This window comes from Pleuronectes platessa, chromosome 14, assembly GCF_947347685.1.
Source record: "Pleuronectes platessa chromosome 14, fPlePla1.1, whole genome shotgun sequence".
NCBI classification, from domain to species: domain Eukaryota; kingdom Metazoa; phylum Chordata; class Actinopteri; order Pleuronectiformes; family Pleuronectidae; genus Pleuronectes; species Pleuronectes platessa.
In genome coordinates this window covers 16,125,541-16,148,700 of record NC_070639.1, presented here as the reverse complement: position 1 = coordinate 16,148,700, position 23,160 = coordinate 16,125,541, and the positions used below count along the sequence as shown (strand labels likewise).

The following is a 23,160-nucleotide window of genomic DNA, read 5'->3' as shown; positions in this document are numbered from 1 at the left end:
TGAAAAAACAGTATCTCAGTATGAGCGCACCTGTACGTTAAATAACAAACTGTTGAGACGAGAGTAGATCCGACTGTATGTCAGTATCTCTCCTGAAATAGGGTTAGGGTTTTTAATTAATACATCTTTGTTTCATTTGTCGTGCCTTGATCTGCATTTAATGCTTTTACTTATCAATGGTGATGATTATTAATTCAATAATACTTTACTTCAAGTTTTTTCCAATATTGAAAAGTGTAATTTACACTGGCAGAGTCCAAAGTGATATCTGTCATTTGTACTTTTGTCTGACCAGCAATAAAAAAAGGTATTTAAAGTACGGTCACATATGACAAAGAGGAAAAGCAAATCCTCACATGTTTTAAATGGTGAATCAATTCTTGAGATAGTTACTGATCATTGAGTTTGTCCATCGACTAATCAATTAATCAATGCATTGCTAACTGTGATGCTTAAAGGCACCCTTTACAAAGGCTGCCTGTAAATAATGGTTTAATGATTGTTTGAAACTCCTTTACCAATTGCTGCATAGATCAGCTTGAGTTTGAAAAAAAAGTTACTGGCTGTTAAAAATGTCATTGGATTGGATTTCCCCCCTTTTTTAATAATTGATAATCAATAGGCTCTAAATGTTTTGAGCCAATTGAAATCATTCTGGATATCTCTAATAAACAATACCACATCTGCAGTTTAAGTTGTCATCATGGTTTTTGGATGCAGATAATACATACAATTATAAAAAAAATTGCCTTGCCTTTAATATAAAATAATCCTGGTGAGGTTTTCACAAGTGTGTTTCATCTAAATCATACAAATGGTTGTTTTATTTACCCTAGAATGGGCTCTTTATATTGAAAGACTTGATATTTACATGAGGGGGGGTCCACTCTATGGCATGTTTCTTAGTAGTGGCCCAGACTGGACAAACTAAACACCCTTTGAGTTTTTTATGAAAACTGAAGCTTACCACAGATTCTCTGTCATGTTTGGAAGGGGATGATGAGGTGAGAGGGGGGATTCCACTGAAACGTGCAAATTCCCCACTTTATGTCACTAAATTCTACACACTGCAACTTTAAATTCATTTCAGTTCCATTGCTAACTGAGTGACGCCCGATAAGTTTCACTTTCACCTTTGCGTCGACACAGGGAGTTGTGGCGTCTGACAGAACTGGAACGAATCAAGGTTTTTACCTGATAACTTTGCGCTAACAAAGATTCGTTTACGATATATGCACGTGCATTATCTTCCGTCACTCCGTGTGACCGAGTAAAAGGGAGTTTTTTGTTTTAGTCTCCGTCGAAAGAGGTACTTCCCTAAAGGGATTTTTTTGTCGTGCGTCATCATCTTCTTTCTACTTTGTACTCTCTCGCCCTTATCGCAGCTGCGTCCTTGTCGCTTTGCCCGCTGTAAGGTAAGTTCCATTCATTCCATTACAGATACATTGTGATGTTTATTTTCTGTATAGTTTGATCGACGGTTCCCAAATAGCTAATAACACCCGTGGTTGATATTTAATAGACAGTCCTCATCGTCGTTTCAGCGCAGGACCTACTCCTTCCTCCTCCACCGAGTCCATGGCTCTCACAGACCAACGCGAGCTCCAGGCCATTAATCAGATAGCTGAGGCCCTGAACAGCAGCGAGCGCAGGAAAGTCTTCTACCTGTGTGAAAGCGAGGACACGGATTACAGCCTGGCCTGTGTGAAGGAAATGCTGAAATCCAAAGTGATGTGCCAGGAAGGAGGGCACTTTTTCCTTGCGGAGCTCTTGTCGCAGCTGAGACGCTTTGACATCCTGAGGAGGGTGTGTAGTATCAGCAAGGACGAGGTGGACCGGATTCCGCAATGTCAACAGGTTCTGTCAACATTCAGGTGAGATCTGTTTGATGATAGGCTTTCTTATGGGGCTTACCTCCATTAAAACACACACTTTACCTATAGGCCCAATATGTTCTCAGGTTAAATCTTTTAATTTAGTTATTGGGTTTATTTTTGTGATATAAAACTGATTTCATCTAGAGAAACTCACATTTACCTGGGCATAATTTGATTATGCTTTTTTTCACTTAAATTGAGTACTTTCATATATTTGTTGACCATCTCCACAGCCTTTTACTTAAACTTCACCTCCGTCATTTTGAAATGTTTTCTTGTCCTTCATGTGTGTTTGAAGCTTATGGATGCCCCCAGTCCTGCCAGGATCAACAAAGTATCTATCTGTCTATCCATTTGTCTTCATCTAATCATCGTGTCCCTCTCTGCAGAGTATTGATGGCTCATATAAGTGAGGATTTGGCCAGTGAAGATCTGAACAATGTGAAGTTCTTGATGGGCAGCACGTTGCCTCGTGAGACCATGGAAAACGCAAAGGTGAAAAAAATGAATGAGTTCTGGTTTTGTTTTCACTCATTGGATTCTTCCGTGTGTGTGTGTGGGAGCTTTGGTGTCAAGTGATGACAATGTGACACCAAAGCAGCCCCTCCCACACACACAGAGGAATCCAATGAGTGAAAACAAAACCAGAACTCATTCATTTTTTCACACCAGACTTTAGAGTCTTCACTTGACACAATTTTTTTTTTTTTCAGACTCTCTTTCTGTTTTTTTGACGTCCCCCTCTTGCTTTCCCCTGACAGAATTTCCTGGATGTGATCAGTGAACTTGAGAGGCTGGATCTAGTTTCACCTGAAAGAGTCGACATTGTGGAGCAGTGTTTGAAAAACATCGGCAGGGTTGACCTCGCCAAAAAAGTGACTAAGTACAAGATGTCAGGTGAGACCGTTTTACCGATACCTTTTAATAGTGACTCAAATGTGTACAGAGCTTATGTAAAGAACAAAGCATACTTTGACTAAATGTAAAAATGGGAAGTTTTTAAGGGGAAGTTGTTACGGGTGGTTCTTTGGTTGGACCCCAAAGCAGACACAGAGAGCAGTCTAGTGTTGAGTGAGGTTTATTTTAACACCAGAAAACAGAGCAGGCAGGCTGTGGAGGCAGGGTGCTGGCTGGCCGAATAATCCAGGGGGGAAAACGCAGGAGGGAAAGCGAAAAAACCAAGGAGCAGCAACAAGGCACACCGAGGAGTCTGTGTAACAAAAGAAAACACTAATGGTTAAATACGAAACAAAATACGAAGGGCGAGAATCAGAGGTCGTCATGGGTACGCTACCGAACAAGACGGAATTATTTGGCAGAGTAGTGGAGTCGGGACCAGGCTTTTATGGAGTGGATGATGGGTGAGTGATTGCAGGTGTGCCTTGTTTGCTGAAGTGAGGAAGCCAGCCACACCCCCTGCCACAGACACCACCTGCAGGACAGGAACAGAACAGGAGAGGGAGACAAAGACAACACAACCAACAACAGAATCACCACAGTACCCCCCCCTCAAGGGACGCCTCCTGGTGGCCTACCCGGCTTGTCCGGGAACTCAGAATAAAAATCATGGAGGAGTGTGTGGTCGAGAATGAGGGAGCGGGAAATCCACTGCCGCTCCTCCGGCCCATAACCCTCCCAATCCACCAGATACTGAAACCCCCTGCCTCGCCGACGTACGTCCAATATCTTAGTAACCGTATAGGCAGGGTGGTCATCAATGCTCCGGGTGGGTGGCGGGGGCTCGGCCGGAGGGCTTAGCGGGCTGGTAGACACTGGCTTGAGGAGAGAGACATGGAAAACTGGGTGGATATTAAGAGAGGGGGGAAGCTTAAGCTTCATCGCACAGGGGTTAATAACCCGGTCAATTTCATACGGGCCAATAAATTTGGGTGTGAGTTTCCGGGATTCTGTTTGGAGTGATAAATCCCGGGAAGATAACCATACTCTCTGACCGGGTTGGTAATCCGGGGCCGGGGTACGATGACGGTCCGCTACTCTCTGATTGCGAGCAGCGGTACGGATGAGGGCTGCCCGGGCCTCACGCCAGACTCGACGAGCACGCCGGAGATGCCCCTGCACAGAGGGTACTGCCAAGTCCGTCTCCTGAGCTGGGAAGAGTGGAGGTTGGTATCCGTTGGCAGCCATGAACGGGGACATCCTTGTGGCGGAGCAGACCAGGGAGTTGTGGGCGTATTCTACCCAGGGGAGGTGGGTGGACCAGGAAGCCGGATGGCGGGATGAGACGCAACGCAGAGCCGCCCCAAGGTCCTGATTTGCCCGTTCTGTCTGGCCGTTCGTCTGTGGGTGGTAACCAGACGACAAGCTGACCGACGCCCCCAGCGCCTGGCAAAAGGCTCTCCAAACACGGGCGGAGAACTGCGGACCCCTGTCTGATACAATGTCTACCGGGATGCCATGGAGACGGAACACATGCTGCACCAGAAGAGTGGCCGTCTCGAGGGCGGATGGCAGCTTCGGCAGGGGGATGAAGTGTACCGCCTTGGAGAAGCGGTCAACGATGGTAAGTATAACCGTGTTTCCCTCCGAAGGCGGCAGGCCCGTGATGAAGTCGACGGCGATGTGGGACCACGGCCGGTGGGGAATGGGCAGGGGACGGAGCAGGCCGGCAGGAGCCTGATGGGAAGCCTTACTCCGGGCGCAGACAGAACAGGCGGAAACGAACAGCTTAGTGTCTGCAGCCATCGAGGGCCACCAAAAACGTTGTTGTATGAGAGTCAAAGTCCGGTGGGAACCAGGGTGGCATGAAATCCTGGAGGAATGCCCCCACTGGAGAACTGCGGATCTGGCAGCTGGAGGAACAAACAGACGGTTAGGTGGACACCCATGAGGAATTGGTTGGTCCTTCTGGGCTCCCTGGACCACTCCCTCGATCTCCCACCCAGCTGCTCCAACCACACAGGAGGAAGGTAAGATGGTACTCCCCGCAGCATCCTCCACCGGAGGGGCGAACTGACGGGACAAAGCATCTGGTTTGATGTTCCTGGTACCGGGTCTGAAGGTTAGACTGAAGTTAAAGTGTCCCAGGAACAAGGCCCACCGAGCCTGGCGTGAGTTCAGCCTACGGGCAGAGCGAAGGTAGGAGAGATTTTTATGGTCAGACCAGACTATGAATGGGTGAATAGAGCCCTCAAGCCAGTGCCTCCACTCCTGGAGGGCCAGGACGACCGCTAATAACTCCCTGTTTCCTACATCGTAGTTCTTCTCCGCCGAGGAGAGCTGGCGGGAGAAGAAGGCGCAGGGGTGGAGCTTCTGGTCAGAGGCGGTTCGCTGAGAAAGAACCGCCCCCACACCGGAGTCCGAAGCATCCACCTCCACCACGAACTGAACAGCAGAGTCAGGATGGACAAGCACTGGTGCAGAGGAAAACAAAAACTTTAGTTTAGCAAACGCCGCCTCTGCTGCCGGCGACCAATCAAAGGGGATCTTAACTGAAGTTAACTTGGTCAGAGGTGTGGCAACTTTGCTATAGTCACGAATAAACCTACGGTAGAAATTGGCGAATCCTAGAAACCTCTGTAGTTGCTTCCTTGATGTAGGAGTGGGCCATTCGGCCACTGCCTGAACCTTGGCAGGGTCGGTCTTAATTTGCCCTTTCTCCACAATAAACCCCAGAAAACTTACAGACGAAACATGAAACGTACATTTCTCAGCCTTAGCATACAGTTTGTTCTCGAGAAGTCTTTTAAGCACCAGTGAAACGTGTTGAACATGTTCTTTGAAATTACGTGAAAAAATCAAAATGTCATCTAGATAAACAAAAACAAACCTATTCAACATATCCCGAAGCACATCATTAATAAGTGTTTGAAAAACAGCAGGTGCATTGGTGAGACCGAAAGGCATTACAAGATATTCAAAATGTCCCAACGGAGTGTTGAAGCCGGTTTTCCACTCGTCCCCTTCCTTGACTCTGACCAGATGATAGGCATTACGAAGATCCAATTTGGTGAAGATGGTTGCTTCGTGTAGGGGCCCAAAGGCTGAGTCAATCAGGGGAAGGGGATATTTATTCTTAATAGTGATGTCATTTAATCCTCTATAGTCGATACAGGGGCGGAGCGACTTATCCTTCTTGGCTACAAAGAAAAAGCCAGCTCCCATAGGTGAAGAGGAGGGTCGAATGAGGCCGGTTTTGAGCGAGTCTGTGATATAAGCCTCCATGGCGTCTCTCTCGGGTTTGGACAGATTGTACAATTTACTGGACGGATAGGGGGCGCCCGAAAGCAAATTGATGCAGCAATCATAGGGTCTATGAGGGGGAAGGGACAAGGCACGATCTTTGCTAAACACATCTTGGAGATGGTGATAAACAGAGGGAACAGAGGTGAGATCGACCGGTTTGGGTGGAGATGGTGTGGTGGCTGGCCTGGAGGGAATGGCAGAATGCAGACAGTGGGAGTGACAGAAAAGACTCCAATTGGTTATGGAGGAAGTGGACCAGTCTATGTGTGGGTTATGGAGCTTTAGCCAAGGGAGACCTAACACTAGCGGAGACGTGGGAGATGGGATAATGTACAGGGATATGGATTCATGATGGTTACCGGAGAGTAGTAGCGAAATGGAAACAGTGCGGTGAGTGACACGAGCCAGGAGCCTACCATCAAGGGCAAACACATCCTTGGGCTGAGGAAGAGGCTCAGAGGGAATGTGGGATTGCATAATCAAGTCAGAGTCAATAAAATTGTCATCTGCACCGGAGTCAATAAGGATGGACAGGGGTAGGGAACCCTGCGACCATGACACGGTGCCCTTAATTAGCAGGCGAGGAGAGGACAACGAAATAGATGAGTGGCTCACCAGCGCCCCTCCGGTGACTGATGAGCCCCCCCTTTTGGCAGTGCAGGGCAATGAGCCATCTGATGATCCTCCTGCCCACAGTACATGCAGAGCCTCTGGAGGCGACGACGCTGACGTTCCGTGGGAGTGAGCCTCATCCGTCCTAGTTGCATGGGCTCCTCGGGGCAGAGAGGAGAAGAGGCTGTCCGCGGAGGAGTCCCGTGGGGAGGGGATGGCGGACGAGAAGATTCCGGAGAACCCCGATGGTGAGAGCTCATTGTCTGTCTCACGGGAGGGGCGTGTCTCTCTCTCTCTGATCTCTCCCTACGTCTCTCACGGAGCCGGCTATCTAAACGAATAGCTAAAGAAATTAACTCATCCAGAGAGGTGGTCTCGTCCCGTGCCGCTAACTCGTCTCTCAACTCCTCCCGCAAACCCCGGAGGAAAACTGCCTGTAGGGCCCGCTCATCCCACCCGCTCTCGATTGCGAGAATGCGGAAATCTATGGAGTGAGTTGCAACTGAATTTTGCCCTTGGCGTAGCGAAAGGAGCCGACTGCTGGCCTCCTTGCTACGTAGGGGATGGTCGAAAACCCTGAGAAATTCGGCGGAGAATGACTGAAAGGAATCGCAGATGGGGGAGTTAGTGTGTGATATGGCAACAGACCAAGCCGCGGCGCGCTCCGACAGGAGGCTCATAACAAAGGCGGTCCGCGACTGGTCTGAGGAATACGTGAGTGGCTGCTGATCAAAAACGAGACTGCACTGGTGAAGAAATTGTCTACATGTCCCTAATTCTCCTGAATACCTGACGGGCGTGGGGATGAAGGGTTCCCGGGGTTGTGCAGAATGAGCGATGGGAAGAGCTGGTGGTACAGGAGCAGGAGCTGGAACCGGAGCTGGAAGGTGGACGGGAACCGTCGTGGTGAGGTGAGTAGACAGCTGGTCCAAGCGGTCACCGACTTGTGCCACATTAGAGGAGAGATTCTGGAGCGTCTCCATAATCTCTTGTAGAGCCGTCTCGTGCTGACCCATGCGAACTCCGTGGTTCGAAAGAGCTTGTCTAAATTTATCTGCGTCTGCGGGGTCCATTTTGGCCAGAGGTTTATTTTAACACCAGAAAACAGAGCAGGCAGGCTGTGGAGGCAGGGTGCTGGCTGGCCGAATAATCCAGGGGGGAAAACGCAGGAGGGAAAGCGAAAAAACCGAGGAGCAGCAACAAGGCACACCGAGGAGTCTGTGTAACAAAAGAAAACACTAATGGTTAAATACGAAACAAAATACGAAGGGCGAGAATCAGAGGTCGTCATGGGTACGCTACCGAACAAGACGGAATTATCTGGCAGAGTAGTGGAGTCGGGACCAGGCTTTTATGGAGTGGATGATGGGTGAGTGATTGCAGGTGTGCCTTGTTTGCTGAAGTGAGGAAGCCAGCCACACCCCCTGCCACAGACACCACCTGCAGGACAGGAACAGAACAGGAGAGGAAGACAAAGACAACACAACCAACAACAGAATCACCACAGAAGTGCTGAAAATAGGAACAAAAAATGCATCCATGACGCATGATAATACCACATCTATAGATATAGACCATAGACTGTATGTTAAGATGGATGACGCGTCTCCACTTGCTCTCCAGAAACAAAGCCAAAATATCCCGGATGCGAAGATTTGGAGCCAGAGTCCGTGCAGTTGCGATCGTGGGAATGGAGCTGACGTATCAAAGTCTCGATGATACACACGCTCGACCAATCGCGAGTCAGTCGCAGCCGTCAATCATGATGTTTCACTCCATTTTTATGGCATCAAATAACAAATTGAAACCAAACTTACCAAAAAGGTTAGTACTTGGACATACATCAGTTACAATGTCCAAGGACCACAAATCTGCGTCCCACATGAGGGATAGTACCTGTTGGTTCCACAGTCCGTTCATACAAGCAGCCAATTGTTCTCCAAAAGGTTCCCAGCAAAGCTTTTTGCTCGGAGCAAACTGGTTTTAATCCTATAAAATATGCCTGTGGTAGTTTACCATGCCACGGTGCTCTCCCCCACACAGCCAGAAACCGAACTGTTGCTTTTAAGCACACACACGTGAACAAACACAAATAAACGGACCCAAAGGGACTAGCTTTGCAGCTCAGTGTCTCTGAGTCTCCGAGTTATCTCTGAAAGTCTTGAGAGTCTCCTCTTGTGGCAGCTAACAGCTCTCATCTGCGCTGATTGATCCTCCGGTGTAGGTGAAGGTGCTCTCCCAGCTACCGCCACAACGCCACGGTGTTATTTTGAACTCCTTTTATTCATACACCCCAGCAGTACATACTGACGAAGGCTAGCCAGAAATTAGAGCAGAAGGGTAATTACAAAGTACTTTGAATTATGTTTTATTACTTATGTTAACTGAGTCTCTGTCTATGTTCAGCAGTTGGAGCACCTGAAGGGCAGTCATCTCAACAGGAATGGTGCAGAGCTCCTGTGAGTATTAGGCTGTACACAAATTAACAGTTTTTAAAATTTTACAATTTTTCCTCTCTCATAAAATCTATTCTTCTGAAAATCATCTTCTCTTTAGTGTACACCCCTCGCTCCTCGGAGTTCCCATTCTCTGCAGCAAACAATAGGAGGACAGTCCCTCAATGCTGGTAAGATTGGCTGCATATTAAAAATTTACAGCAACTTCAAAGACACAGGTATTTCCCAGAGAGGGTCAAAATACAATGTTAAACCAATAGAAGAGGAAATGGAAACTTGGAAAACTCCAGGTCACTCATTGTATTTGACTTTTAATATCATCTTTCTGTCATTTGGCACAGAAAACATTCCAGCCCCCGTACACATGGAGCGGAGCACCCAGGTAAGGATTGCTCTCATTACAGGATTTTGTATTTTTCAGTGTATTTAATTAGATAAGTGCATGAGTGAAACTTATTGCTCCTTTGCATTTCAGAGTCTACTGGATCGCTACAAATTCAACACTACTCCCAGAGGAGTCTGTGTTATCATAGACTGCGTGGGTAATGACGGAGGTGAGATTAAAAAGCAACAGTTGGTGCCCACAGGGAAGGTGGGGAAAAAGGGTTCAGATCGTTTACCTAAGTAAACTCTGTTTAAAAAAAATACAAGAGTATGATCAGCAAAATAATAGGAATTAAATGGGCCGTGACTGGCATATTTATATATGATGTCACTAGATTTGTTAATACTACTGCATCAACATGTAAGCAAAGTTGGGGTGGAAACTAGACAGCTTTAAAGATTCAGTCCCTTCCAAAGGGTAACAATTTAAACTTCAAGGCTTTAAAGATAGTTATGGGGCAGGATCATTTGAAAAATAGGGGATTCAAATAATTTTGGCCCCACATTTCTATTTCTATTAAACCATATGAGAAGTTTAGAGGGAAAAGTCCTTTTTGGTCTTGCTTGTTAACTACTTAGAGACATCTGGAACACGGCAAGAGACCCCAGGCATATCACAAGTGTTCTTATTTAAACTTAACACAGTTTCAACAGTAATAGTAAATAAGAGACATACTTTCAGATGTCACAAGTACAAAATAGCAGAAAATGGAAAGATTCAAGTATGATGCATGTCAAATTTATATCTGAAGTAAAATAGTATTAAATTAAATTACACGTACCACTAACGAATAATGTCTTAATTGAATTAGAGCTTAAATAATTAGTCAATTAATCAGTGAGTCTGTCAACATTAAATTAATCTGCTACTACTTAACTTATCTTTCATCTTTCTTGGCTCCCTCAGACATGTTGGAACAAACATTTAAGGCTCTTCACTTCAAGGTGGTGCTCCACAAGTACCTGAGTGTGGATGACACTTACTCAACCCTCAGAGACATATCCCGAGACCGAGAGAACCTCAAAGGCGATGCCTTTGTGTGTTGCATCATCAGCCGTGGTAGGGGAACTCAACTCCTGGGTGTGGACACGCACAGTAACGGCCTACAACTGAACACTGTCAGACGTCTTTTCACTGCTGATGCGTGCCCCATGATAGCGGGAAAGCCCAAACTGTTCTTCACCCAGACGTACAACGGACCCGAGTTCCAGCCCCGCGATGCGATGCACCATCAGGATGAGGATCTTGAGACAGACGGCTGTCATGGGCTGCCCAGATATGATATTATCCCCACAGATGCCGACGTGTTCTGGAGCCACTCCTGGACGGACGAACGTCAACTGGAGCAAGGACATCATCGCTCCATGTACCTGAAGGCTCTGACAGATTCCTTGCTCAAAGGCCGAAAGAGGTAGAGGCAAATTCTCATCTTTTGACTATTATCAGAAAGTTTCACTATAAGCTTTACAACCATTGTGCTAGCTGTTGTCTTGTTTATGGTCTGACAGGAAGCTTGTTGATATTCACACCGAGGTGAATGGGGCAATCTTTGATCACAACAAAAGGAATCCTGCAGCAAACTACCACATCGATCTGAAACATACTCTACGGAAAGATCTTTACTTGCAATAGAGGATGTTGTACAATCATGTTCAACTCCCCATAATAAGATGTGGATAGATGGACTTAAAGAGTTTGTTAATGTTAATATATACATATTTTGTATTATTATGTGAGACAGTAATGGACAGGGTCACAATGAAGTGCTTAACGAGACGGTGGTGCATGGTGAGGACATTTCTGCTTTTTTTTACTGTGTATACAGAGACACCTACTGGTTGTATAAATTGTTAAATATTTGAAAATTTCACCTAGTGACCTGAAAAAGCAGTGGACAAACGTACTCATAGGAATAAACAATATTGAAAGAGTAACACCACCATAGCATCTCGCCACCCTCCCCCCCACACACACACCAACACAAACATCGACAACTTAACAATAACAGCATAATCAACAAAACAATCATTTTATTGCATATTATTATTTTTGCAAACAAAAGCTGAATAAAGTACACTGTGTTATGTTTAAATCTTACTCAACAAACTGACATTTAATCACAGCATCAATCATATCTAACTTTTTTCATTTATTGTTTTTTACCTGAGTGGGATAGTGCAGCTAAAAAGTGCATGAAGAGAAACTTTCTACATTCTGTGCACTAGTATATATCTTGTGTTTCATTATTTTGATTTGAGCTCCATTTTCAAGGTTTTCTAAAGGTTTTGGCTTTTTTATAAAAGTAATATATATATATATATAGCTTTGTAAAGAAGTCAAAACCTTTATATACAATATGTCAATATACCCATTGATATTTGAAGCTTTTAATGGGTTCATGTATTACCTTCAATGTGATTTTACAATATTATATATTTCTAACTTTTGTGAATAAAAAAATGTCAAATGTGTTTGGCACATGGCTTTTTCTCTTTTACTTTTCTACAATTCCATGCTAATGTTTATGTTTGCTACATGACAGTTAAGCTTAAGTGAAATGACCTATATGTTGGTGTGGATCACATGATGTCAGTGTCATCATTGGATTCAGGAGGCAGGACTATCCTGTTAGCCCTTTGGCATGATCTTTTCCAATTTTGGCTTTCAGCTTATTCAACCTTTCTTCAGCAGATTACCACAATCACTTCTGTTTTAACGTTTGATATATTAGTTTCAGTTGGGGTATCAACCCCAGCAAAAACTACTGCTGAACTGATGGACCGTTATCTGTCCTTATCTGGCTTTGATTTTAAACAGAGTTGTGCAAGTTCACACCTCTCATGAACTAGTCCATAGTTCAGTTCATTTCATAGTTTTAAGGTGGAAAGGGAGAATGAAAGACTTAACTTGTTAAACAAAACCTTATCCATCACTACCCCTTGCCTTTACTGTCGGAATCTTTATCAGACAGTGTGTAAAAATCCCTCTCTGCTTTCTCTTGCCATCTGTATATGAGACCGAGAGCTATTGTGTTGCAGGTATGGCCTGCCCCTTTAAGGAAAGTTTGTAGTGTGTGACGTAGTGCACCTGGGCATTGTGGGAAAAGAAGCTAAAAGTGTGTTTATAAGGAGAAGTGACGGAGCAGCTAGAGGTGATGCGAGTGTTGCTCCTGCTGTATATCCGAGAAATAAAGTGGCTGCATTCCAAGTAAAGAAACATCTCCTCCTCCTTCTTCACGGAGCGATCCGGACGGCTGGTTACCGACCAGACAGCGAGCCAAGATAACCAGTGACAGGGGCAGCTCCTGGTACAGGCGACATAGGAGACTGATTTATCATGACGTGACACATCCAATGTAAAACAATACATTAACGTCACACCATCATCCTCTAACCCCGGGGACGCACCGGAGGTAGAAGCGCTGTGAAAAGCGGTCCGCCTGCTTTCCTCGCCCATGTTAAATACTTTGGCTGTTCACTGCGGTCAAGCCAGCCGACACTCGAGTCTCTGTGGTCAAATCAGCCGACACAGAAATTCTACTGCACCCATAAACTGATATTTATGGTAAACGCATCCGAACCGCCCAGAACGGGAACAGGGATATTTCAAAGTACTATAAAAACAGTTTGCTCAATAATTCCAGAGAGACACTGATATGACTGTGTTCAGGACCTCTCAGGCTACCCACACACTCAATATCAGACATTTTTACTGTATAGATTAGGAGATTTTTCAAAGTAAAGTGCAACATTTCTACTGTGTTATATATCATTTCTGGATATTTCAAAGTACTATAAAAAATACTTTGCCCAATAATTCCAGAGTGAGACTGATATGGCTGTGTTCAGGACCTCTCAGGCTACCCACACACTCAATATCAGACATTTTTACTGTATAAATTAAGAGATATTTCAAAGTAAAGTCTAACATTTCCACTGTGGAATACATCATTTCTGGATATTTCAAAGTACTATAAAAATACTTTTCCCAATAATTCCAGAGAGACACTGATATGACTGTTTTTAGGACCTCTCAGGCTACCCACACACTCAATATCAGACATTTTTACTGTATAGATTAGGAGATTTTTCAAAGTAAAGTGCAACATTTCTACTGTGTAATAGATCATTTCTGGATATTTCAAAGTACTATAAAAATACTTTGCCCAATAATTCCAGAGTGAGACTGATATGGCTGTGTTCAGGACCTCTCTGACTACCCACACACTGAATATTAGACATTTTTACTGTATAAATTAGGAGATATTTCAAAGTAAAGTCCAACATTTCCACTGTGGAATACATCATTTCTGGATATTTCAAAGTACTATAAAAATACTTTTCCCAATAATTCCAGAGAGACACTGATATGACTGGTTTCAGGACCTCTCTGACTACCCACATACTGAATATTAGACATTTTTCCTAAAGTTGTCCATAAAAGAAAATCTTTAATATCCTTAAAGGGTAATTTGATGTACAACCAGCAATCAGTGCATGACAAAAATTAACCAATATATACGATGTAAATAAAACAATATAAAAACCCTATAGACTAGTAGAAGGGGAAAATTATCTTTTAATAAATGAATTGATAAGTCGATAGTTATCATCATCTCATCAGTATGTTATCCCCATTATTCTTTGCACACCAGTATCATGACTTCCTTTGCACGTTGTTCATATAATCTTTCATTAATTCGTACCTCACCTTGTGTATTTTCTTTTTGTGTATTTTCATCATGTTTTGTCTGCTATTACATTTAATTTCTCTCCGAGGATCATTCAATAATCTATCTATCTATCTATCTATTTATCTATATATCTATAAAACTGTTGGTATACTACGATAATTGTATCATCCAACCCTAGAGACACAGTGTGTCTTGATGTGTCATATCATGGTTTCACGTTCCTTGATATCTGTCACTAATATTATAACGTAACATGTATGGAGCTGAATGTGCAGGGCTTATGTGAATATGAAAACTGTATTGTCAGCATAGTTTTACCTCCACTTAGCCTCATTACAAAAAATCCCTCACTGATTCAACCTGTATTTGTTTAACGTGTCAACTGAAACACTAGTTTTTTGGGACCATCACACAATAAACAGCGGAGTGCGTCTCCCAGCAGCAGCAGCAGCAGCTCTGAGGCTCGGACAGCAGGAGGCGGACACGCTGCACGTGGAGAGGCAGGAGGCCCACGAGCACGCGCCGGGGGGAGGCAGGAGGGGTGTGTGTGTGTCTCTCGTGACCGCGCACGGCCTGAGCTGCGGTTGCTGTGATGCAACGCCGTGGGAAGCGCGGAGCGAGGAGTTGAATGAGTTCCGTGCACAGTTGAGGAGCAGCAGCCGCCGACTGTGCCCAGGGACACGCAGCGGGACGAGGGAAGACACACACACACACACACAGAGCCGGGGCCCGGTGCTCGACATGGAAACCCGCAGCCAGGTGTGTCCGCTAGCGGCGCGGCTAACCGTGTCATGACGGCCGGAGAGATTTCTCCCACATCTGCGCGACGTTGCAGCGAGACAGGAGCCGCACCAACACCCTGCTCGCCCTCTCCAGCCGCGACTGAGTGAAGAGGAGGCTTTATTTTATAACGTCTTCCATCCCTGGTGGTGTTGTCCTCCTCTTCCTCCTCTTCCTCACCCAGCGCTCCAGACTGGACCACCATGGCAGAGAGGACCTCGACCGGGTTGCTAACGATGATGTTGGAGCCCACGCCGGCTGTCGCGATGACCCTGCCGGCGGAGGTGCGGGAGAAGCTGGCGGAGCTGGAGCTGGAGCTGTCCGAGGGTGAGTTGACAACACGAACAGCGGCGCCGCGGGGTTCCAGGGACACACGCTGTATTCCTGCTTTAAACGGTGTCGTGTGTGTGTTTGTGTGAGACAGCCGCCACGACCACCGCCCTTTATCTCGGCATGTTTGAGAACATGTCAGCATCATCACTCCAGCTGAACTTCTACTGTAGTTTTCTCCTCATCCCTCTGAGCTGCTGCCGCTCCGGGGCTTCACCCACCAGACGGACCCACACCGGTTAATATGTGCGGTTCTGTCCCTAATGGAGACAAGCTGCTCCCATTGGCCTGAAGTTTTACACAGCACACGTCCAGACTCCTGCTGATCAGATGGCTCTCTGCCCGAACGCAGACACACCCTCATGCTAGTGCTGCCTCGGTTTCCACTCAAATGTTTCTGGTCTTTTTTAAAGTTCATTATAAAACTAAACCAAAAATTATTTTTTCCACATAAACAGATTTCTATCTTTGAGACCACAGCTGCTGTCTGTATAACCTTTTCACTGCTGTAACTGGTGATCCAGATGTCACTGGTTTACAGATTACTGACCATCGAATCAAAACATCAGTAGATAAGTTGAATTGTTGTGAAAAATGGCAACGTGGTCAGTTTTGTGTAAGTTAACGGATAACATTATAGGATCAATGTATGTGCAGTTTGGCTGATATTTCTGAACTGTACACGTGTGGTTGTGTGTAGGCACATGTGTCGTGCACAAGTTGCTTGTAGCCTCTGTGTGACCTTCCACTTCCATGAGCTTTGGTATAATAAGAGCCAAGAGTGGCCTTTTGAGCGTGAATATCTGGTATGTCCAGGTTTAGTGCTGGGTAATATGACCAAAAAGATGATTGGACTGTTATATGTGGTTTTAAACTTTTCCTTGATCGCAAACACAATCCCTCATATAATAATCCATGAAAGCTTTATCCATGTGTTATATATCTGACTGTACGTCTACAACGCATATGTAATATATATATATTTATAACTTTTCTTTAATTGCGATAATTATTGTTATTGTTTTATCGCCCAGACCTAGAGAGTCTGTTCTATTTAAAATAATCAAATCCTGTATCATTCTTACCTGCTGACAGACACAACAAGACATTATATTATGAAACTGTACAAGCATTCTGCATTGATATGACTTATTATATATTTTTCCATGACATTTGTTCAGAGGGACAAATGTGATTATATTTCTCTTATATTATAGTGTAGCATTTATAGAGCTGAATGTGCAGAGCAGATATGTAAATATCAAAGACGTGTCAACATAGCTTTGCCTCCATGGAACCTCATTTAAATAACCAGTCACTGATTTGCCTGTATTTGTATTACATGTCAACTGAAACCCTCACACCTTTTTTCATATTTGGTGTCAGAGGGACTTTATCAAACACATCGTCAGACAGCTGTACACTGAGTTTATTAAACAAATATATGTAGTTTTACGCTCCTTTTGTTTAAGCCATTATCAAGTTATGACCTACATTTGGTCTGATTAGATTTGAGACATGACCCCAGGGTTTGACCCCATTTCTTGCCAACTCTGGAGAAAATGTCAACCACATAATCTAATAAGTGTCGTCTTACAACTTGAAATACAACCCTCTGTAATCCTGAATAGTTACCCCTGACAATTAGGTTCTATTTTTACATGTGTCTGTCATATATAATTATATCTTCAACTTCGCAGAAAATGATGCATAGATCTTAATCAGACAGATCAATGGGTTTGAGATTGACGATTGTGTATATTTAGGTACTACTTCTTCTTCCCGTTTATGAGAGCCAGACATATGTAGAATCGGCTTGGGTGGATTTTTGCTCTACTGACTGCCATTCAAGTTAAGTTCTGCATTGAATCTATGTTTTCTCCATGTGGCCTTTGGTCGCACCATACCTCTGTTGGGAATAGACCAAAGGTGCAGGCTTTGATAAGCACATTAACTGCCATTGAGGCCCCTGAAGGGATGGACATGTTTTCAGGAGCTGCTACCAAACCAATCTATATCGGGCCGGTTTCCTCTTCCTGCTCTCCACATGTCACATCCTGCTATGTTGGAGCTCTGATAGCTGTATCTCCCGGACTCCGTTGCCTTCTGCTTCTCTTTCTGGTTTTTCTTCCTCTGACATGCTCTGTTGTCTGTTTTCCCACTGTCTCTCTCTGTGTCTGTCTCCAGGCCTCCCCACCTCCATATTTACTCTATTTTCCGACCAAACAACATCAACATATTTTTTTCACTCTCAAATCCTATTCCTGCATCTCGTGGTGAACTCTTCACCTCACGCTGATGCCCTTTGGTTGCTTCCCCCTTTGCATCCTGTCTCGGGATAGAATAGATGACTTGTTTTATTGAAAGGAGGTGAGAGCCTGATAATCCCGGAGGTTTTTTACCCTTCTCAATGAACTCTTCTTACAGGGATTTGACGTCAGACACGTCTGTGTTTCACAGAGACACAACTTAGCTTTTCACTGAGTGAGAGTTTGCTAATAGATGTGTGTGAGTGTGCAGGAACGCTGTATTATGCATGAGGTTGAGTAGCTGTGTCATGTATGTTATATTAAGCAGTTTAGCCAAAGCAGCCATTTAATTAATATGAGTTTGAGACCGTCCACAGCTCAGCCCGATAGTGTTCCAGCATCAGAAGCTTAGGCCTGCTGATGTGTGAAATAAACAATCTGGTCTCTCTTATTGTGGTTATAATAAATAGTGTTTCCTCAAGAGATGCTTTTATTTTCAATTTCTCTGGCTGTGTACTTCACTCTCCAGTCCTCGGATACATTTTTGTGGTAATGAGAACTTGCATATCAACCAACCAGCTATTTGACCCAGTCAAGTTATTCTTTCTATGTCACTTGTATGGTGCATTTATTTCTGTAAATAACTCAACTCTTTTTAGTTGGTCTATGGCAGGGCTGGGCAATTCACCAAAAATGTATAGAAAAAGACCTTTATCCCCTCTCACCAACATAATCTTGCTCATGTCGGTTACTTCTGTTAATACTCCCCACTGAGTGCATTCACGGACTGTCGGGTTTCTGAGAACTAACCATTTACAAATTTACAAACCTTGAAAGCAAACTGATGCACTGGGAGATCAGTGACTAAATTACACTCTGAAAATGTGTTGGAGAAAGTGAAACACTGTCAAAAGAGTGCTGAAGTTAGAAATTCATTTCCTCTCTGCCTACAAAGACAATTCAAGCTTTCAAACCCAAAGTTTCAACCTTTTTTCAGTTTTGGAACTTCAGGCATTGTTTACGCTTTTATAGATATAACTTAGTTAAATTTATGCAATTCATTAACAGCAGTCTTACGATTCAACTTATCAAGCTGTTTCCCTTTTAAGGTATTTATGCTATGCTAAGCTAACCAGCTGCTAGTTCCAGCAACACCTATACCAAGCAGACATCAGAATAGTATCATTCTAAAGGGAAAACAGGCATTTACCAAAATGTTAAACTAAGAAATTGTCCAGCTGCAGGATTGTGTGGGTGCAGTGTTGTCCAGTTTGATTCACAATGACCAAACACTCGTCATCATATTCAATCACCGATGATTGGTGCTGAGGAAATTGTGTGACATCACCCTTTTTCAGCTGAGCCCCGCCCACTTCAAAACGATGAGAAGAATTAAGAGGAAGAAAAACCCACACACACAGAAGTCTATCATGTGAAGTAACCACAGCTGTTCCCTCAGGTTTTTATGGCCTTTAATAAGTGCAAATGTCCAGCTGACATGCTGATTCTGCCTCGTGAGACATGATCCCATGGCTTTTCCCCAAACTATTCTTGTCAACTGAAATTATCCTCCTACCTAATTTTACGTGTTAGAGTTATTGGAAAGGACCTGTGTTATTTCTCAGCTGACCTGGATGCAGATGAGTGGTGAAAACGATGGGGCGTAAAAGGAGGCCAAGAAGATGGATGATCCCCATTATCTCCTGCATGGAGGACAGAGGGAGAAATGGTCTGCTGAGTAATTCATAGGCGGACTCTATCATTCCCTAATTGTCTTCCCTCTTCCTCTGCTGCTCTCCAAACACTCTGATTGCTAAGTCATTTTTAGTCCGGTGCTTGTGTTTGCTGGGGAACCTGGCGAACCCCTAGTTGGTCATATGTGCTTGTTTTCTCACGTTCAGCAAACATTTACAGAGCAGCAAGGCTGGTTTTTGATTATTTAATGGCTGTCAGGCTTCTTTCTGGTTATTTGGGTTAATTGTGAAAACAATTGGAGCAGTTTTTTGGGTGTTTTAAAGAAGACCTAGCATAAAAATATGGCTACTGCATTTTTGTTAATGCATTCTGACAAAGCAGTGATAATGTCCAGTCAGTTTAATGAGACACTGTTTTCATTTGTTCTGGTTCTTATCCTAGTAACTGCTCCTGCAGCGACCCAATTTCCCCATGGAGATCATTAAAGTTTCACCTTATCTCAGTGATTAGATAAGGTGGAACCTCCCTCACAGAAGACCTGGAGGTAAAGAGGCGGTCAGGCAGTGTGCCGGCAAGTGGTAACAGCAGTAATAAGATGGTGATGAATACACTTACACAAGCCTGTCAACCTCTGGCACTGACAGAGGCTTGATGGTGTAATGATCAGTGGCGTGGATCTTATTGCTGTTAATGGTTGTAACCCAACTGTAGCACCGTATGTTCTTTTTAACCAGGACTGCAAAGTTAATAGTTGTTGCATCAAGACAGTGTGAAGTCCACACACAGCAATTTGATAGTCTTACAGTATTTATATAGCACCTTGACCTGCTTTATAATAAAAGAAAAACCCACTCTCTGATATGGGACCTTTAATCCCTTTTTTCATGACACTGACTAACTAACTTTATTTCCTCAATTATCTTGGCAAACATACCTATCATACCTGAATCATAGTGGTGGTCCTGTTTACTTGGTGGGGGTAGTGGATATATTTGGTGGCCAAAACTTTCCTTAAACTTTCTTTTGGAAAGTATGAGTGTACAGGAAAGCCTGGCCCTGGTCCTGGTTGTGGTCCTGACTCACTCCTCTATGTGGTCACTTACTCCCACCACATAAATCATGAAGAAAGAACTTCCAGTGGGTTCACCCAGTGTGAGTTCAAGCCTATTGTTAAGCAAAACCAGGCATTTGACGAATGTACCGTAGAATAACATTGCATTAAGGGCTTTGAGAACATGTAGGAGTTGGGGCGATTGCTGAAAGAACTTTGTACGTGGCTGCTGGTTAGCTATGTAATAGGATCCAACAGAGAAGAATGTTGAGCCTTGGAGGGAGCTTGCAGGTCCCTGTAGCTGCTGCAAAGTCCAGTTCAGAGATAAAGAGACAGCTCTGTTGTGCCCCTGCCGTTGTGGAGCAGAGAAGGTGGAGGGTCATAAATATTTCAAGGTTGTGCCTCAGAGCGGAGGAGAGCCTCAGATTCTTGTGCTCCTCTCTTATGCTGCTGCATGTATATGTGCACATGTAAGTGTGTGCATGAGTGGTTTTCAGTGCATTTACTTGTTTTTTTGGTTGCGCTTCTTGCTGCTTTGTTGATGTGCTCCTCCCTATTTACACCACAGAACTGTGTTTCATTTTAATAACACTAATATCCAGAGAGTGCCTGCTATTGTCGTTTCTGCCGGTTTGTTTTCTTTACAGTTCTTCAGCATCCTGTCTCTGCTTTTATTGGAGCCACTATTTAATGGATTGCAGTGCGGGAATGTAATATCTCGAAATGTATCTTCTCTTCCATGTGTTTATTTAAGTATGAATACAGAGTAGCATTTCCAACAGCATGGTATTTTTTGTGTCTTTAGTTCTGAGGTAGAATTGCTAATACACATTGTTTAATTTATGGAAAAATCTAGTGCAGTATTTAAAATGTAACGTTGCATCTCATTTAGACCCTTGACAGTTTTGTTTTCGATCCAATATCTGTTGTTTCTTTTTTTAATCTATTTTTTGCTCTCACAGCATTTATACATTGTGGGGAAAAAAAAAAAAAAATCAAATTTCCATGGCTGTGCTTTACACAGTATTGTCAGAAAGCGCACAGGAGGATTTTCAAAATTTTCTCAAACTTGAGAAATGCTGAAAAATATTTTCCCTTTTCCTGTATTAATGCCACAAATATGTAGCAAAACCACCCAAGTGACACTGTCGCACTGGGGCAGTGTTTTATCACAGCGTTGTTTATGCTGTGGTGGTGGGTATTGCTGAGGTTACAACCCATGGTAGAAATCGTTGCTCATTACGATTACACTGCCACACACCTACAATCTATAACTTGTGAAAGACATCAGTGTTCTACAATATACTGTGTAAGAAAGAAAAAGTGCCTGTAAATAAATATATTTTTCCTTGGAACGATGTAGTCTGATTGACACCTATTGAGTTTTATTACTGGTGTCAGATGTTGACATGCTAGCTATAAATTAAATTTATCGTGAAGAAAAAAAACATTCCGTGAATCAATTTCACATGTATTGATCCATGTTTTTGCAATGCCAAACAGTTTCAAGGCCATCAACCACTGAAAACCTCCAACGCTCCAATAATGTGTTAGAAAAACTAATAACGAGAAATTATTACTACCCACGTTATTACTACCCACATTTATTTATCAATTAAATATTGTTTGCTACTATGAAAATATTTGTCAGCTTGTTGTGTTGTGTGTATTCAATTCATTTAAACCCCAGTCTGTGGCAGGAGCCAATGCTCAATCCTTTTAAAGTTTTAAGTAAAGCTTTGAGAAAACTCTCCTTTTTCCTTGTAGTATTCCCATAACTGTTTAAATCAAGACACAGCCAGCACATGCACCTCAGCACGGAAAGACCCCGACCGACGTTGGATTAGAACCGAGAACCTTTTTGCTGTGATGCGACAGTGCTAATTTCTGCACCACCATGCTGCTACACTTTAAAGTGTCTTTATTTCCATGGTTGCCAGGTTCTGTGCGAGTGCATGGCTACACTGTGAACGTCCTTGTAGCAAGCGAGATGTCATGTGCAGTGGAGAGCGGGGCACCGTAGCAGGCGCTGATGGAAGGGAGATCTGCTGACCAAACAAGCCACATGCCCCGTTTCAAGGACACATTACAGAGTCTGCGCTACTCTGTGCACCACATTCTTGTGCCCAGCAAGGCTATTGTTCTGCCTCCATCAACTTTCTGGTGTAAATTCTCCACTGCCCAGTGCCCACCCACCTGTGTCTGTGTCTTTGATTGCTCACCATGTTTGTAACCATCTGGTTGGAGTCGGGGGCTCACCAGCCAACACCATAGCTCAATCTGGGCTATCTGTGAAACACAGAGGCCTCTGTAGATCAGTCTAAATGCTGTGAATTGCAAATACAATATATATGACAGATAACGAGTTGAATAAAAGGGCATTTTTTCTATTATTTATGTATGCTGCATTAGTACAGTAAGCTCACAAGATTTGTACTGCAGCGTTTTCAAGGTACAGAGTGATGTGCTTACAGAGGGTGGGAGGGGGTTGCAGGGCTGAGGTCACTGAGCTGTGCAGGGATCTATTCCATGCATTTTATTCACAGCCCAAGGTGAAAATCCATCAATATTCCTTCATTGTATTTCTTTTTTTCTGCTCATTTCTCTGTTTTATTTAATCTTTCTTTAGTCTTCATGGTAAATATTTGATTTGATTGAACACTTGAATAAAATACAGTGTAAGTAGAAGACTTGTGTCTAAAAGGGAGCTGGACAATGAGCACAATAAAACGTGCGTAGATCACATGTCGCGTAAGAAGTGACTGCATCTGCCCTCATCTCTCTCAACAATCAGCTATTGTTCTAGCAACCTACCTAGTGCAGCTTTGG

General features: G+C 43.8%; 2 protein-coding genes across 9 annotated transcripts in view; both read left to right on the top strand.

Moving 5' to 3' along the window:
• The first annotated feature begins 1,107 nt into the window (after window positions 1-1,107).
• Window positions 1,108-12,004, top strand: LOC128456309 (CASP8 and FADD-like apoptosis regulator). 4 transcript variants are annotated; one of them, XM_053440407.1, is made up of 10 exons: window positions 1,108-1,415; window positions 1,550-1,874; window positions 2,267-2,372; window positions 2,639-2,774; window positions 9,099-9,151; window positions 9,249-9,318; window positions 9,490-9,530; window positions 9,624-9,702; window positions 10,440-10,944; window positions 11,042-12,004. In XM_053440407.1, the coding sequence occupies exons 2-10, from the start codon at window positions 1,579-1,581 to the stop codon at window positions 11,163-11,165; spliced, it is 1,410 nt and encodes a 469-aa protein (XP_053296382.1). In that variant the 5' UTR covers window positions 1,108-1,415; window positions 1,550-1,578; the 3' UTR covers window positions 11,166-12,004. The 4 variants fall into 4 exon arrangements, with proteins under 4 accessions (XP_053296382.1, XP_053296381.1, XP_053296383.1 ...); XM_053440406.1 differs by having other exon boundaries at window positions 1,545-1,874; XM_053440408.1 differs by having other exon boundaries at window positions 1,523-1,874; window positions 9,102-9,151.
• Window positions 12,005-14,884: 2,880 nt separating this feature from the next.
• Window positions 14,885-23,160, top strand: part of dip2a (disco-interacting protein 2 homolog A) — a 77,217-nt gene continuing 68,941 nt past the window's right edge. For all 5 annotated transcript variants that reach the window (XM_053439674.1, XM_053439673.1, XM_053439671.1 and 2 more), the window contains exon 1: window positions 14,885-15,333. In XM_053439674.1, the coding sequence (XP_053295649.1) occupies window positions 15,210-15,333 (124 nt within the window). In that variant the 5' untranslated portion in view covers window positions 14,885-15,209. The remainder of the gene's footprint in view (window positions 15,334-23,160) is intronic.